The 12,601-nt window shown below is 40.7% G+C and overlaps 1 protein-coding gene across 7 annotated transcripts in view; it reads left to right on the top strand.

Annotated features, from left to right (window-relative positions):
- The window catches only part of szt2 (SZT2 subunit of KICSTOR complex), a 421,207-nt gene that overhangs the window by 243,906 nt on the left and 164,700 nt on the right, over positions 1 to 12,601 (top strand). For 5 of the 7 annotated variants that reach the window (XM_033622785.2, XM_033622790.2, XM_033622786.2 and 2 more), the window contains exons 50-51: positions 1,405 to 1,584; positions 11,568 to 11,759. In XM_033622785.2, coding sequence (XP_033478676.2) covers positions 1,405 to 1,584; positions 11,568 to 11,759 — 372 coding nt within the window. The remainder of the gene's footprint in view (positions 1 to 1,404; positions 1,585 to 11,567; positions 11,760 to 12,601) is intronic. The other 2 variants (XM_033622788.2, XM_078169086.1) reach the window with 1 other exon arrangement.

Consider the following 12,601-nt stretch of genomic DNA (forward strand, 5'->3'; position numbering starts at 1 on the left):
GTGGTGTCGCTTTAGATGCGTTAGCATGTTAGACGTGTTTCCAAGTACATACCCGAGCGCTGTTCTGCAGTGTCGGCACACTGCTTTTGTCTTGTCAACTTGTTTATTTCCATCTTCGTATTTTACCCTGAAACCAAAGTGTTCCCAAACGGAGGACTTAAGGTTTGCGGGTGGGTCTTCAGGTTCGTCAGGCTCACTTGCCATGTTGTCAAAATGCGAGAATGCGCCGCACAAAGTGAAAGCGGAGATTTACGGGACTCGGTCCGTCACTCAATTATGTCCGTCGGGGAACTAGATATTGTAAATGGTTCGGCTCGCAAAAACGGAATTAAAATAAAACAAAATAAAATAAAAATAATATCCTTCGCCCAATAATTCGGTACAGGGCCGTGCCGAACCGAAAGTCGCGTACCGAACGGTTCGACACAAATACATGTACCTTTACAGCCCTAGTTTCTAATTTTAGATCTTTCTGAAGATTGCTCTATGCCCGTGGTGCAAAGTAGAAAACTACAGTTTTCCTCAGATCTGTTAAAACCCAGGATACATTAAAACCAACCACTTGAAGCAGCGTAGCTGGTAACTACCAGAGCTGACACACAGAAGGGTGCATAAGAAGGCTGGAAGTTTGCCCAGTTTTGCTTTGTAGATAAAATATACCAGTGCTGTTGTCTGTGAGTGGTCAATGATGTCCAACCCACCAAATCATAAAGAATGCAGTGATGAGTAAACATGATCAGAGATCTGAGAATACACAAATGTTAGGAAAAGAAACGTTTTTCATAGGCCATCCTCTCTGTTCCCCATGCTGCTTTGGTTTACCAATAGAGGTCACCTGAGGCCTGTGTTATGCCTGACACATGATTGGACTGTTTTTGCCAGTTGAGTTTTTACAGGTAAGACGTGAGTGAGGGCAGTTGGTGATTAGGGTGTGGGATTTTGAAGGCCAGTGTTTTCCAGGTGAACAAAGTGTGCTAAATGATGCAGTTTGTGCTCAGAGTTTTGCAAAGATGTGAATTAGAATTACCATTTAAGTGAAAACAAATTGTGAGTTCAGCAGTCAGGTTTGTTAATGATACATAAGCTTCAAGCTTTCAGAATTGTGCGAGAAAAACAGTAAGTATCCCCATTTTACTGTTTTACTGTGCTCAGTTTAAATACCATGGCAATTAAAATCAAATATGACATTTTCCAGTCAGACAATTGTAAATTTGCCTAATAACCAGAAGGCTAAATGAAAACTTCTGAACTGTCATAGCTCTTTGGATAATAGTGAACAAAAGCAGATCATATGCGACTCTGCAGGTAGTATGCATTGAAAACCTAATGCAGCTGAGTAAAATTCAGTTTTAAGGCTCTGTGCTAGTTTGTAGGCCGTTTGAACATATTCTCTTGCTATTTCAGGTATCGCCTGCATCACCCTCTCATTTGTAGACGGCCATGGTCATCCCCTTCAGGTTCCAGCTCAGGACTGTGCTGCACCACAGAAATCGGAGAACTGCACCACCCCCCTTCATCCAGACCATTTTGATGAGCTGACTGCTGTGGATAAAGTGGACTTCATCAACAGCAGCTCAGGTACAGGTAAACCCAACATTGAGCAGTTGTAGCTAAACTTAATTTGGCATGTATTGTGATATGATTGATGCTGCGCCTTGGGAGAAACACTGACCTCATTTTAGTTCCTAATTCTAAAGTTGAAAGTTTCACACACTGGCCAAGTTGGTCAACATGTATATGCTCAGTTCACTGATGACATGAGGGTCATGAATTAATGGGGCCTTGAGGCAGTAGTGCGCTTGAATGTCAGAAAACACAAGGTAAAGCAAAAATGAAAGCTCATACTCTCTCACACATGTATGCAGTTACCAACCCTACCGATAAAATATGGAAGCGAATCGTGACTGATATTTAAATTAAAATGTATTTGCAGAAATGCTTTTTCATTTTAAGAATGTGGCTGCATTATTTGACTCATAAATAAAATTAATCATCAGTCATCCTATTTGCATTTTAATTTTCTTCTTCAAGACTGCTCATTCTTTTACTTAATTAAAATGAAAAAGAAAAAGTCATTTGAGATTTAATTTTCAAAATATGCCCCAGCAAATAGATACCAAAATTCAATTTGAAATGTAAAATTTGAAAATTCAAATGCATTTGCAGAAATGCTTTTTCATTTTAAGAATGTGGCTGCATTAATTCACTCATAAATAAAATGAATAATCGATCAACCTATTTGCATTTGCATTTTCTTCTTCAAGACTGCACATTTTATGCCATAATCAAAAAGAAAACAAAGAAGACATTGCTATTTCATTTTCGTGGTCTGCCCTGCAAAACATTGCTCATAATTCCAAAATGATTTGGCAATCTGAGCGGCGCAGGAGAGTGACGTCAGTAGCCGCTCTTCTTCAGCTCCGTGCTGACCGTGCTACCCATCTAATACAGTAGGGGGCGGTGTGCACATTTGATATATGGATGCATCACAGATCATGGCGCTCCCTGAGATTGTGCTTTCTAAACATCGTAATTTCCCAAAACTGAATAAATACCACACATAGCAACACAAAACTGCTTTGCTAGCTCAATCATGTTGTAACTAAGATATCTGCTGGAAAAAAAATAATTTTTTCATGGACTTTTCATTGAGTTACGGAGTTAATACGTCTGCTGACTTGACAGTCATTTAAACTGGTAGCAGCTTATACTTGCCGGCAGCACTTCCATGTACACAGAGTAACACACGCCACACCATGTACACAGAGTAACACACGCCACACCATGTACACAGAGTAACACTGGCCAGTCGCCACACACCGTGTAAACAGAGCAACACTCGCTACACACCGTGTACACAGAGTAACACTCGCTTCACACCGTGTACACAACGCTACACAACGTGGCGAACACCAGGCTGCTAACATTAGGCCTACATTATGTTCATAGCACCATTTCCAAGAAAATAATAAAGTACTAGGTCCAGTACATGTAACAGCAACACATACTACTCATAATATAATTATAAACCAAGTCACTTACTTATCCAACAGCAGCAAGGCAACATCCGTGTCTGCCCTCAGCCCAATTTCTTCCTTCAGGGCTCTCCACCGAGGAAAAGCGACGCCAATACAAATCCTTGTTTGCCTGCTCCGTCGGTCACTTTCCTTCTTTGCTAACAGACCTTCAGCCGAACGTCCAGGCTTTTTCTCTGTGGTAGGATCCACTTCTGAACCGTGTCTCGGCCGCTTCTTTGGGTTCTCTGCCATGTTGCTTTCTCTTTCTACCTGCGCTCTACCTCTTGCTATGAGACTCTCCGCTCTTCCTCCCCCTCCCTTCTTGTTGTGAGGTAAAACGCGGCATTTCCTGTGTGCCAGCGTGGGAATGTCGCCGGTCGACACGCATACTAAAAATGATATATATTGAAAAATATTGCAAGATCTTAGAGGAGCCGATCGGCTTAATCAGCATTGTGTCACCTCCTCTAGTAGTGGCTTGGGTGAAACGGACATTTACGGACCTGTAGAAGTTACGCACTATAGTTTTGATACGTTTCTTTGTACCACTGTGTAACAGTGGGAGGTTTGTCACTTATCCACTGCTTTAAAATACATATCCTAGCCAAAAACAGAAGTTTGTCACCAATATCTTTGATATATTGCCCACCAAGATCATGTTCCCACTTCTGTATAACCTTACTGATATCTGATGGATCTATAGAGTAGAACAGCAAATAAGAATGAGAAAGAAAATGTCTTGTGTCCTTTCGGTTCAATAGAAATAAATCTATATCGCTAGAAATGGGAGTGTCTGTGGGGAGATTTTTCACCTTTGACAGAATAAAATTACGGACTTGAAGGTACCCAAAAAAGTGTTCGGATGCAATGTCATATTTTTGTTGAAGCTGCTGGAAGGACATCAGTGTATTACCCTGGTATACATCCCGAATAAGTCTGATGCCTTTCACGTGCCATCTATCAGAAATACAATTTTTAACTCCTGGGGCAAACTCTTCATCCTTAGTCAGAGGTGTTAATGCAAAGGATGAAGTGTTTTTCTCAACATATTTTGTTATGTCTTGCCAGATTCTGATAGTGTTGTAAATAATAGGGTTATGATGGATGTCTAAAGATCTCTTTTTCCCATAATTAGTTAGTTTACTCAGCAAGGAGTAGGGAGAGGGGAACCACTCATCAATACCTGTTTCAGATTCTAAATGAGACTGTAGCCAGTCCCAAATTATTCGGGTGTGGCAGGCCCAGTTATAAAATCTCAAATTAGGTAGGGCTAAACCTCCTCGTTCCCAAGGCAGTTGTAAAGTCTTAATTCTAATTCTGGGCTTTTTATTGTGCCAAATAAATTGTGAAAAGGCCCTTTGTAGATCTGAAATTACCTTCTTTGATATCCATAATGGTAACATCTGCAAAGGATAAAGTAATCTGGGGAGTATGTTCATCTTTATGAGACTAATTCTGCCCATCCAGGAGAGGGGAAGGTCATGCCATCTCTCAAGGTCATTCTTAACTGCTCTAATTGTAGACACAAAATTAAGTCTCCATGAACCCCTACTCCACCCCATCAAACGCCTTTTCCGCATCTAATGCTATAGCTAGTGCCCAGTGTTGCATCTGTGAGGAATACTGTACAACATTAAGAAGTCTTCTCACATTAGAATACGAGAACCTCCCCCTGATAAATCCTGTCGGATCATCATTTATAAGTGAAGGTAAATAATTCTCCAATCTTCTGGCCAGCACTTTAGAAAGTATCTTGCTGTCTACATTTATAAGACTGACAGGTCTGTAAGAACCACACTCATCAGATGTTTTTTTTTTTTTTTTTCTTTCCAGGATTAAGGAGATTTTGGCTAGATGTAGAGAGGAAGGGAGATATCTCTTCCCAAAAGAGTCCAAAAACATTGGTCAGGGGGCCCACTGCATCTTCATTATTTTTTTTTATTTTTTTTATAATACTCTGGCCCATAGCCATCCGGTCCTGGTGCTTTCCCACTTTGAAGTGTGCAATTGGCATCCAGGACCTCTTCTCTGGTAACCGGTCTATTCAAAAACTCCTGCTGTTCCTCTGTGAGAGAGGGGAGACTGACTTGATCCAGGAAAGATTTTCTTAGCTCATCTGAAGTATTACATTCGGTGGAATATAACTTGTAGTAGAACTGTCTCATAATATTGTTAATTTTCTTTCATTCATGAACTTTGTCTCCATTACTATCTTTAAGTGATGATATTAAATTAATGGCATTTCTGCCCTTTGCCAGGGGGGCAAGAAGGCGGCCAGATTTATTGCCATGTTCATATAGCCTCTGTCTGGCAAAAAGGATAGAAGCCTCTGCTTTGCTTGTTAAGAGTTCATTAAGCACAGATCTTGCGGCTTCTAATTTTTTTTTTTTTTTTTGTCCTCATGTCTGTTATTTTATTAGTTTTTTTTAAGTTATAAAAGATACAATTTGATATACGTTTCAATACAATCCCACCTCACAAACAACCCCACCCCACTGCACCACCACGAGTCAGTAAATGTACATGATTTAAAGGAAAGAAGAAAAAAAAAAGAAAGAAAGAAAAGAAAATGCACACACACATACACAAAAATCCGCAAATCAAGTTAACAAAACAAACAAAAACATACACAAATAAAAATAAAAGGATAGTAAAAAGAAGAAGGGGTTATATCTATACGTTTAAAATGTCTGAGGCATCTATCTTTTCAACATGATCTAGCACTGGTTGCCATATAGCATAGAAGTTGAGGGCACAGCCTCTTGTGGCATAGTGGATTTTTTCTAAAGTCAGATGGTGCAGAAGATCCCTGATCCATTGACTGAAGGTTGAAGGAGATTTGTCTTTCCATTTAAGCAATATCTATATGAGTCTTCTAGCCAGTAGCATAGCAAAGGCCATCATGTTTTTGCCATGTCGAGTGGGGCATAAATCCTGTGGTGCTACACCAAATATTGCTATTATGGCAAGAGGTTCTATGGGTATTCCTAGCAAGTCAGAAAAGAATTTGAATATAGGTTGCCAAAACTCTGTTAATTTTGGGCAAAACCAGAACATATGTGATAAAGTAGCTGTTGCTGTTCCACAGCGGTCACAGTTAAGGTCAATATTTGGTGTTATTTTTGCCAATCTCGCTTGAGACCAGTGTAACCTATGTACAATCTTGAACTGTATTACCTTATGTCTTAAGCAAATTGATGAATGTAGAAGAAGATGAATGTATCCTATCTAATGTGGAGTCCCATATATCCTCAGTAAGTTCGATGCCTAATTCTTCTTCCCATTGGCTTTTTAAACGTGTCAAAGGTTCTAGATTGGGCTTCTAATTTTTTAAGATTATGTTTAGATGGAGAGCCTTTAAACGTGTTCTCTAAATCCTGGATCGAATGTTCTAATTCCAGTTGCTTCCTGATTGTATCCCTTTTATGAGCTGCTGTGTAAGATATAATGAACCCATTCATGAACGCCTTAGCCGCTTGCCACAATAGGGAAGGATTTTTACCTGGAGTGTTATTTGTAGACATAAAAAGTTCCCATTGCGGGGGGGGGAGGGTCAGACAATATACATATTTCAATTGAGCATGCTTTTGACTCTGTCTACCACCTCTATCACCTACCACCTTTAGACACTAGAAAATAGTCAATTCTTGACAGGGATTGTTGGGGGTGGAGTAAAAAGTGTAGTCTTTTGCCCTTGGATTTATAATCCTCCCAACGTCAAAGAGACACAGATCTGCACACGGCTCCTTCAGCCTTGCTGTCTTTTTTGAGGTAAAAGCAAGCTTTGATGGAGATTGGTCAATATTAGCATCCTGAACACAGTTAAAGTCTCCTCCAAATACTGTGAAGGGGGTTAGATGTGAGGATGTCGCTGCGAGTAGCTTAGAAAACAAAGAGGGCTTGAACGTGTTAGGGCCGTAAACAGAGCCAACAAGGATTCCTTCCCCATAAAGAAAACCTGAAATAATAACAAATCAGCCTTCGTCATCCAAAGTAAAGGACCCCAGACCCCCTTCTCTTCAGGGATTATGATGCTCTGGCCACAGAGTCGACATCCCCTTTTTTATCATAACAATCCAAACCAAACTTTTTTTGAGTTTACACCATAGCCATTAGAACCCCAGCTTAGTGCAGTGTGGCTACATTAACTAAACATTACTAAACATTTTTCAAGATTAATGTGCACAGCTGTATAACCATATAAACAAAGTAAAGAAAGGCACTATGTAGACTCCATATTAAGTGTCACATACAGGGGTTCAAATTTAAATTACTGAGTGGCATCCTGCCACTAAATATACTGAATATTTACCCAGTGGTAATCATTACACAGTTCACGGTAGTCCATCCACAAAGGACTGCGCTGCTCGGGGGACTGGAAAGCATATTTCTCTTCTCGTTGTACGTGAGGCTGAGGACAGCGGGGAACCGCATGAAGAAGCGGATGTTCAGTCCAATCAGACGCTCACACACCTTGTTGAAGCTGTGCCGCTTCTCCTTCACTGCAGCAGAGAAGTCCTGCTGGATGTAGGCTACAGCTTCTGTCCCTCATGTGTCAGCTGTCGTCTCTCCCTCAGTGCAGCCATGATCCGCTGTTTATCCCCGGAGTGGTGCAGCTGGATGAGGACGGGTCAGGGGCGGTAGCCGCGGGCCGGTCCGAAGCCCTTTGTGCGCCCTGTCAATCTTAATTATGCCCCGTTTAGTGTCCAAGTTCAGTAATTTCGGCAGCCAGCATTCAAAGGAGGCAACAGGTTGCTCACCTTAAGCTCCTTCCTTTAAGCCAACAACCCTGATGCTGTCCCGTCTCGTTCTGTTCTCCGTGTCGTCTGCTTTCTCAGCGAGCGTTTGTTTCTCGGATTTATTTGAGATTTACTTGTTTTTCCGGACGGAACCGAGCCACTTTCCTTGCCCGACATCATTCGGATGCATAAAAGGGTCAAAAACAAATAGAAATAACAGTCTGTGGTTGGTAAAAATGTAAATTAAGGTTGATGGGAGCGGGAGCTCAGTGCCAGTCCGACCTCTCAGCTCAGTGACGTCATCGCAACCCCACACCTGGTATTCATGTAAGAACTGTATCAGGTTAATGACATCTGGTCACAGGCCTTTGCATTTACACCAGGTTTTATAAGCGTCCTTGTTATCTCACTCAAAACTCAACATGCCTGTAGTCAAATGGATCGGGCAGACTTTTAAACAAACGTGGTGTGCCTCAAGTCAAGTGAAGCATTGTGTGATACTGTCAAACCAGTACAATGAGCACGAAAATGGTTGTGTGATGAACAGCTCAAGAAAGATTGTATGCTATTTTTCAATGGCTTTGCCAACTGGGCTAATGTCAGAGTCCTGCACTAGGTCGATAATGGGTAAAAATATGTATATATAAAAATTAATGGTCACGGGCATGGGTAAGAATAAACTACACCCAGGTGGGCAGTGGGTAAGAACAAAACTCAGTTTTTTATTTTTCATAATAAAACAAATGAAAAAGATACTCAGTATATGTGTAATATTTTGGCATCTAAATCACTATTATCAAGCTGCAGTTCCTTTTATTTTGAAAGTCAATGACAGAAGTCTAACCTTTGTCCCTGTCATCACATTCGTCACCGAGCCACCGACATGGAGGACTCCAGCCATGAAACTTTGAAGCCCGAGGGTGAGGTGGCAGTCTGCATTGAGTTCAAGACAACCAAAGAGGATCCTTTTGAGGTTTTATGGTGGTGAAAGAAGCTTGCTAAAATGTTTCCTAACCTGGCAGTGATTGCGCAGAATGTTTTCTTATCCCAGCATTGAGCACAGCCAGGAAAACAGACTTAAACTCTGTTGGATTTGTAATTCAAGAACCAAGAACCCAGCTTAATGAGAGTGACTGTAGCCTGTGTGTGTTTAATCACGGGTGGGGGTCGAGTCGCGGGACTTTAAATAACGGCTTTGACTTAGATATCATGATGAGTAATGGGTCGGTTCTGGTATGGAGCTTTACAGGTATGGGTGGGTGTAGGTTTTCAAAAATGGACTTATGCAGGACTCTTGTCTAACGTTACCAATACTGTAACAAGGTAATCAGAGGTTTGAGCAAGCCCCTGTTGGTCCTATGACTCTTGTCCTCTACATTCATCCATCCATCTGTTTGTCCATCCATTTATTGATTGATCCATCCATCCATCCATCCACCCACCCATTTTCATCCACTTATCTGGGGACAGGTCACAGGGACAGCAGGCTTGAAAGTCTCCTGATGAGATGTTGCTGTATGGGCTCTGCTTACTTTCCTTTGGCAGCTTGAGAAAGTAGAATTGTAGTTATTGATAACTGGAGTTGGATGTTTTCAACTGATTTTTTTTCCTACAGAATGTGGTCAGACTGTACAAAAATAATTTATACCTGGATCAAAATGTGAGACAGACTGCCTCTAGGTGTGATCTGGGTAATCTGATTCATATGCAGTGTGTTCTCTGTGCATTCACTCCTGCATCAATGTGTTTGTTCTGATCCAGATAAGATATCCAGGTGGCAAAATGTCCAAAGTCAGACCCCAACCTGTTTTATAAGTTGACCAGTACTAGCTATGACTAATAAACTGAATGCAGTGTGTGAAATCAGTGCCGATAAGCTAAAGCAAGTCCGGGAGTAATTTTATGCTATGTACTCGTTGTACTCACTGTACTCATTTAAAAATGCATTTGTTACAGTCATAAATGAAATGGAATAAGTAAATCTTTGTGGTAAATGAATACAGTTCTGTAATTTGAAAAGATTTTTCTTCCTGGAGGTTAGATTTGTCAATGTGACACTGCATCACTGGGAGATAAATCCTAAGTAATTCCTGGTATTGGAGGGTTTATATATTTTCTTGTATTTATTAAGTGTTAGCCATAATCTATTTGTGTTTCAACAGGAAAGACATTTGGTTTTGTGCTTTTAATAGAGCCATCCTGAAATTAAGGGTTTGATTGTGGGTTTAATTAATTAAAACTTCATTGTTCAGTGACAGTCATCTGCGCTATCTGTGCTTGTATATAGTTTGAAGATATATTAATGAAATATCGAGAGTGTGTATGATGTAGAATGCTGATGAAACACTGGCTGCTGGCGGGATAGGAGTGTGTGAAGGAAGCAGGAGAGGACAGACATTGGTGCCAGATCAGAGAAGAGGCAACAACAATCATCATGTCCAGTTTCTCCAGTTATGTCCTTACCCTGAACATGTTTCATATTTTCATCATCCCTGTAGAGATGAACAGTATTATATTTTTCATAAGTCTGTACAGATGAAGCATCTCCCTCTGTCAGGCAAAGCCTGTCAGAGGGAGATGCTTCTGTTTTTAAACATCAGTATATCGTAGTCAGAATAATCATGATCCATCTGAAAGAAATGACACCATAGTGGAGATGATTAACAGCCTCAAGTCAGTACTGCTGACCCACTATTAAAGCCACACTATGCAGGATTTGTCACTTCCTGTTTGTAAGCAAAATATTCAAACTTGGGTCCTCCCCCTCAGCTCAATGACACTGAGAGAGCAGTCCTGGTCAAGCAAACTAGAAAGAGAATGCAGAGAGGGAGTGGTGGTAACGTGAATCAGCACAACCCTGCAGGAAGGTGCTGCACTGATGTGTGTGTGTGTGTGTGTGTGTGTGTGTGTGTGTTGGCTCAACCTTGCTCTCGATTGAACAGACACACAGACCTAAAGCTTGCATCCACAGAGCAGAGAATAGGGAGAGCTGGTGCTACATTTTTTGAGTCTTGACCTCGTGCTGATATTGGCTGGGGTCTACACACCACTACCCAAAGGCTGACACCCAGAAACATCCTGAACAAATAAAAATAAGAAGAAATAAAGAAAATCCAGGCAGAGGGCAGGTTCTCTGCAGATACAGATAATGCCACACACTGCCAGAGGGTCATGAGTAGGCCCATACAGAATCTGCGCCCTCAGAACAACGCAGATTTTCTACAGATTTTAGGAATATAGATGCTGCTTGTAAAACTCAGAGTGTTGTCACTGTCTGCTCCACCTCCTTGTACATGTGTGACAGCTGTGTGTTGTATTCATTTAGCATTAAAATCAGTAAGTGGTGAAGTGAGAAGAAATGTCAAAAATAATATTTACTGTTAATACATTGGCAAATTAATTTTTGTTCTCTGCTCCATATTGAAGCTTCCATTTTAATGGCCATGTGTCCCATATTTTGATGACTTTTCCAACAAATTTGTAAATTTATTCTTGGAGGTTCAGACAAGGTTTCCCATAAACCTTGTGCTTCTTTAGTCTAATTGAGTGTAGGTTCTTGTCTCCCAGAGTACTAACCCCAATCCCTCACCCTACTATATTTACTCAACTGTCTCTATCCATTTACAAACAGCTCTAAACATTTTCCAAATGTCATAGATCCCCTAATATGATATTAGTATGTGCTGAGTCAGCAGGATTTTCCTTCTTTATGTTTTGTCTAATGTCATTGTTATATAGTTGTTTTCATTTGAATGTTTGGGATTCAGAGTGATAAACCCACCAATCGCTGCATCTGCTTGTGTTCCAACAGAGCCACAGCTGTATGTACGCTTTGACATCTGGGAACAAGGCAACATCAGCCCCTTACAGCTGAGCGATAAACTGCAGGGGGCACTACGCCATGCACTCTGTGATGTTGTCATGGAGCTGAGAGTCTTACCAAATCCTCTTTGTCTGGGGGTGTTTTGCCCAGCAACCAAAGCTCAGAGAGAAGAGGCTAAAGGTAAGGTCATCTCCAAATGCTTATTGGTTTCCTCCATGCTGTACGTACTACATACTTAACCTGTTTGCAGTCAAATTGCAGGGGATGGACACTATACAGCATTAAGCAAAACTCTGTAAGTAATAGTTTGAAAGTCATTTTTATTATTTAATGAGAAGTATATTTTTAATAAGAGGAAATAAAAGTCTTCTTGGAAATTTGAATATATCTTTATCAGGGATTCCCTCCTGACTGGGGACCTGTTGCATCTTCAAATGGTTCAGGGAGATAAAGGGAGTTACACATATAAATAAAACCCAGGGAAAGAAAGACACAAGGCAAATGGAAGTGTATCAACCAAAAATGAGCGTTTTTATTATCACTTTGAATAAATATAGATTTAAAACAAAGATAAAGATGTTAACTGAAAACATAGTACTACTTCCTATTGAAAAGAAAAAGGAAAACATAGTTAATTAAATGATGACAAAACATACTAGATGGAACAACAGACTACAACACAACACAACCTCCTCCCAGACTCCCACTGCTGACCTCAGTACACCACAACACCAAGTTTTTCACTGCCAACACCCTGCATAGAAGCTGCCAAATGGCTGGCACCGCCTGCTTTTCTTTCCTGGTCTTTTAACTGTTACATCTAGTGCTGCACAATTTGGTAAAAATGTGCGATTGCGATTTGAGTGGACAATATCGCGATTGCGATTACAATATAATAAATAAATGGTATCATGAGTCTTTTTGCTTGATTCAGTGTTTCCCTACATTATATCAGGGGGCACTGACCTGACATAGTTATTGTTATGGACAGTGTGTAAATGACCATCAACAGACTGAGCACA

This window comes from Epinephelus lanceolatus, chromosome 6 (assembly GCF_041903045.1).
Source record: "Epinephelus lanceolatus isolate andai-2023 chromosome 6, ASM4190304v1, whole genome shotgun sequence".
In the NCBI taxonomy this organism is placed as follows: Eukaryota; Metazoa; Chordata; class Actinopteri; order Perciformes; family Serranidae; genus Epinephelus; species Epinephelus lanceolatus.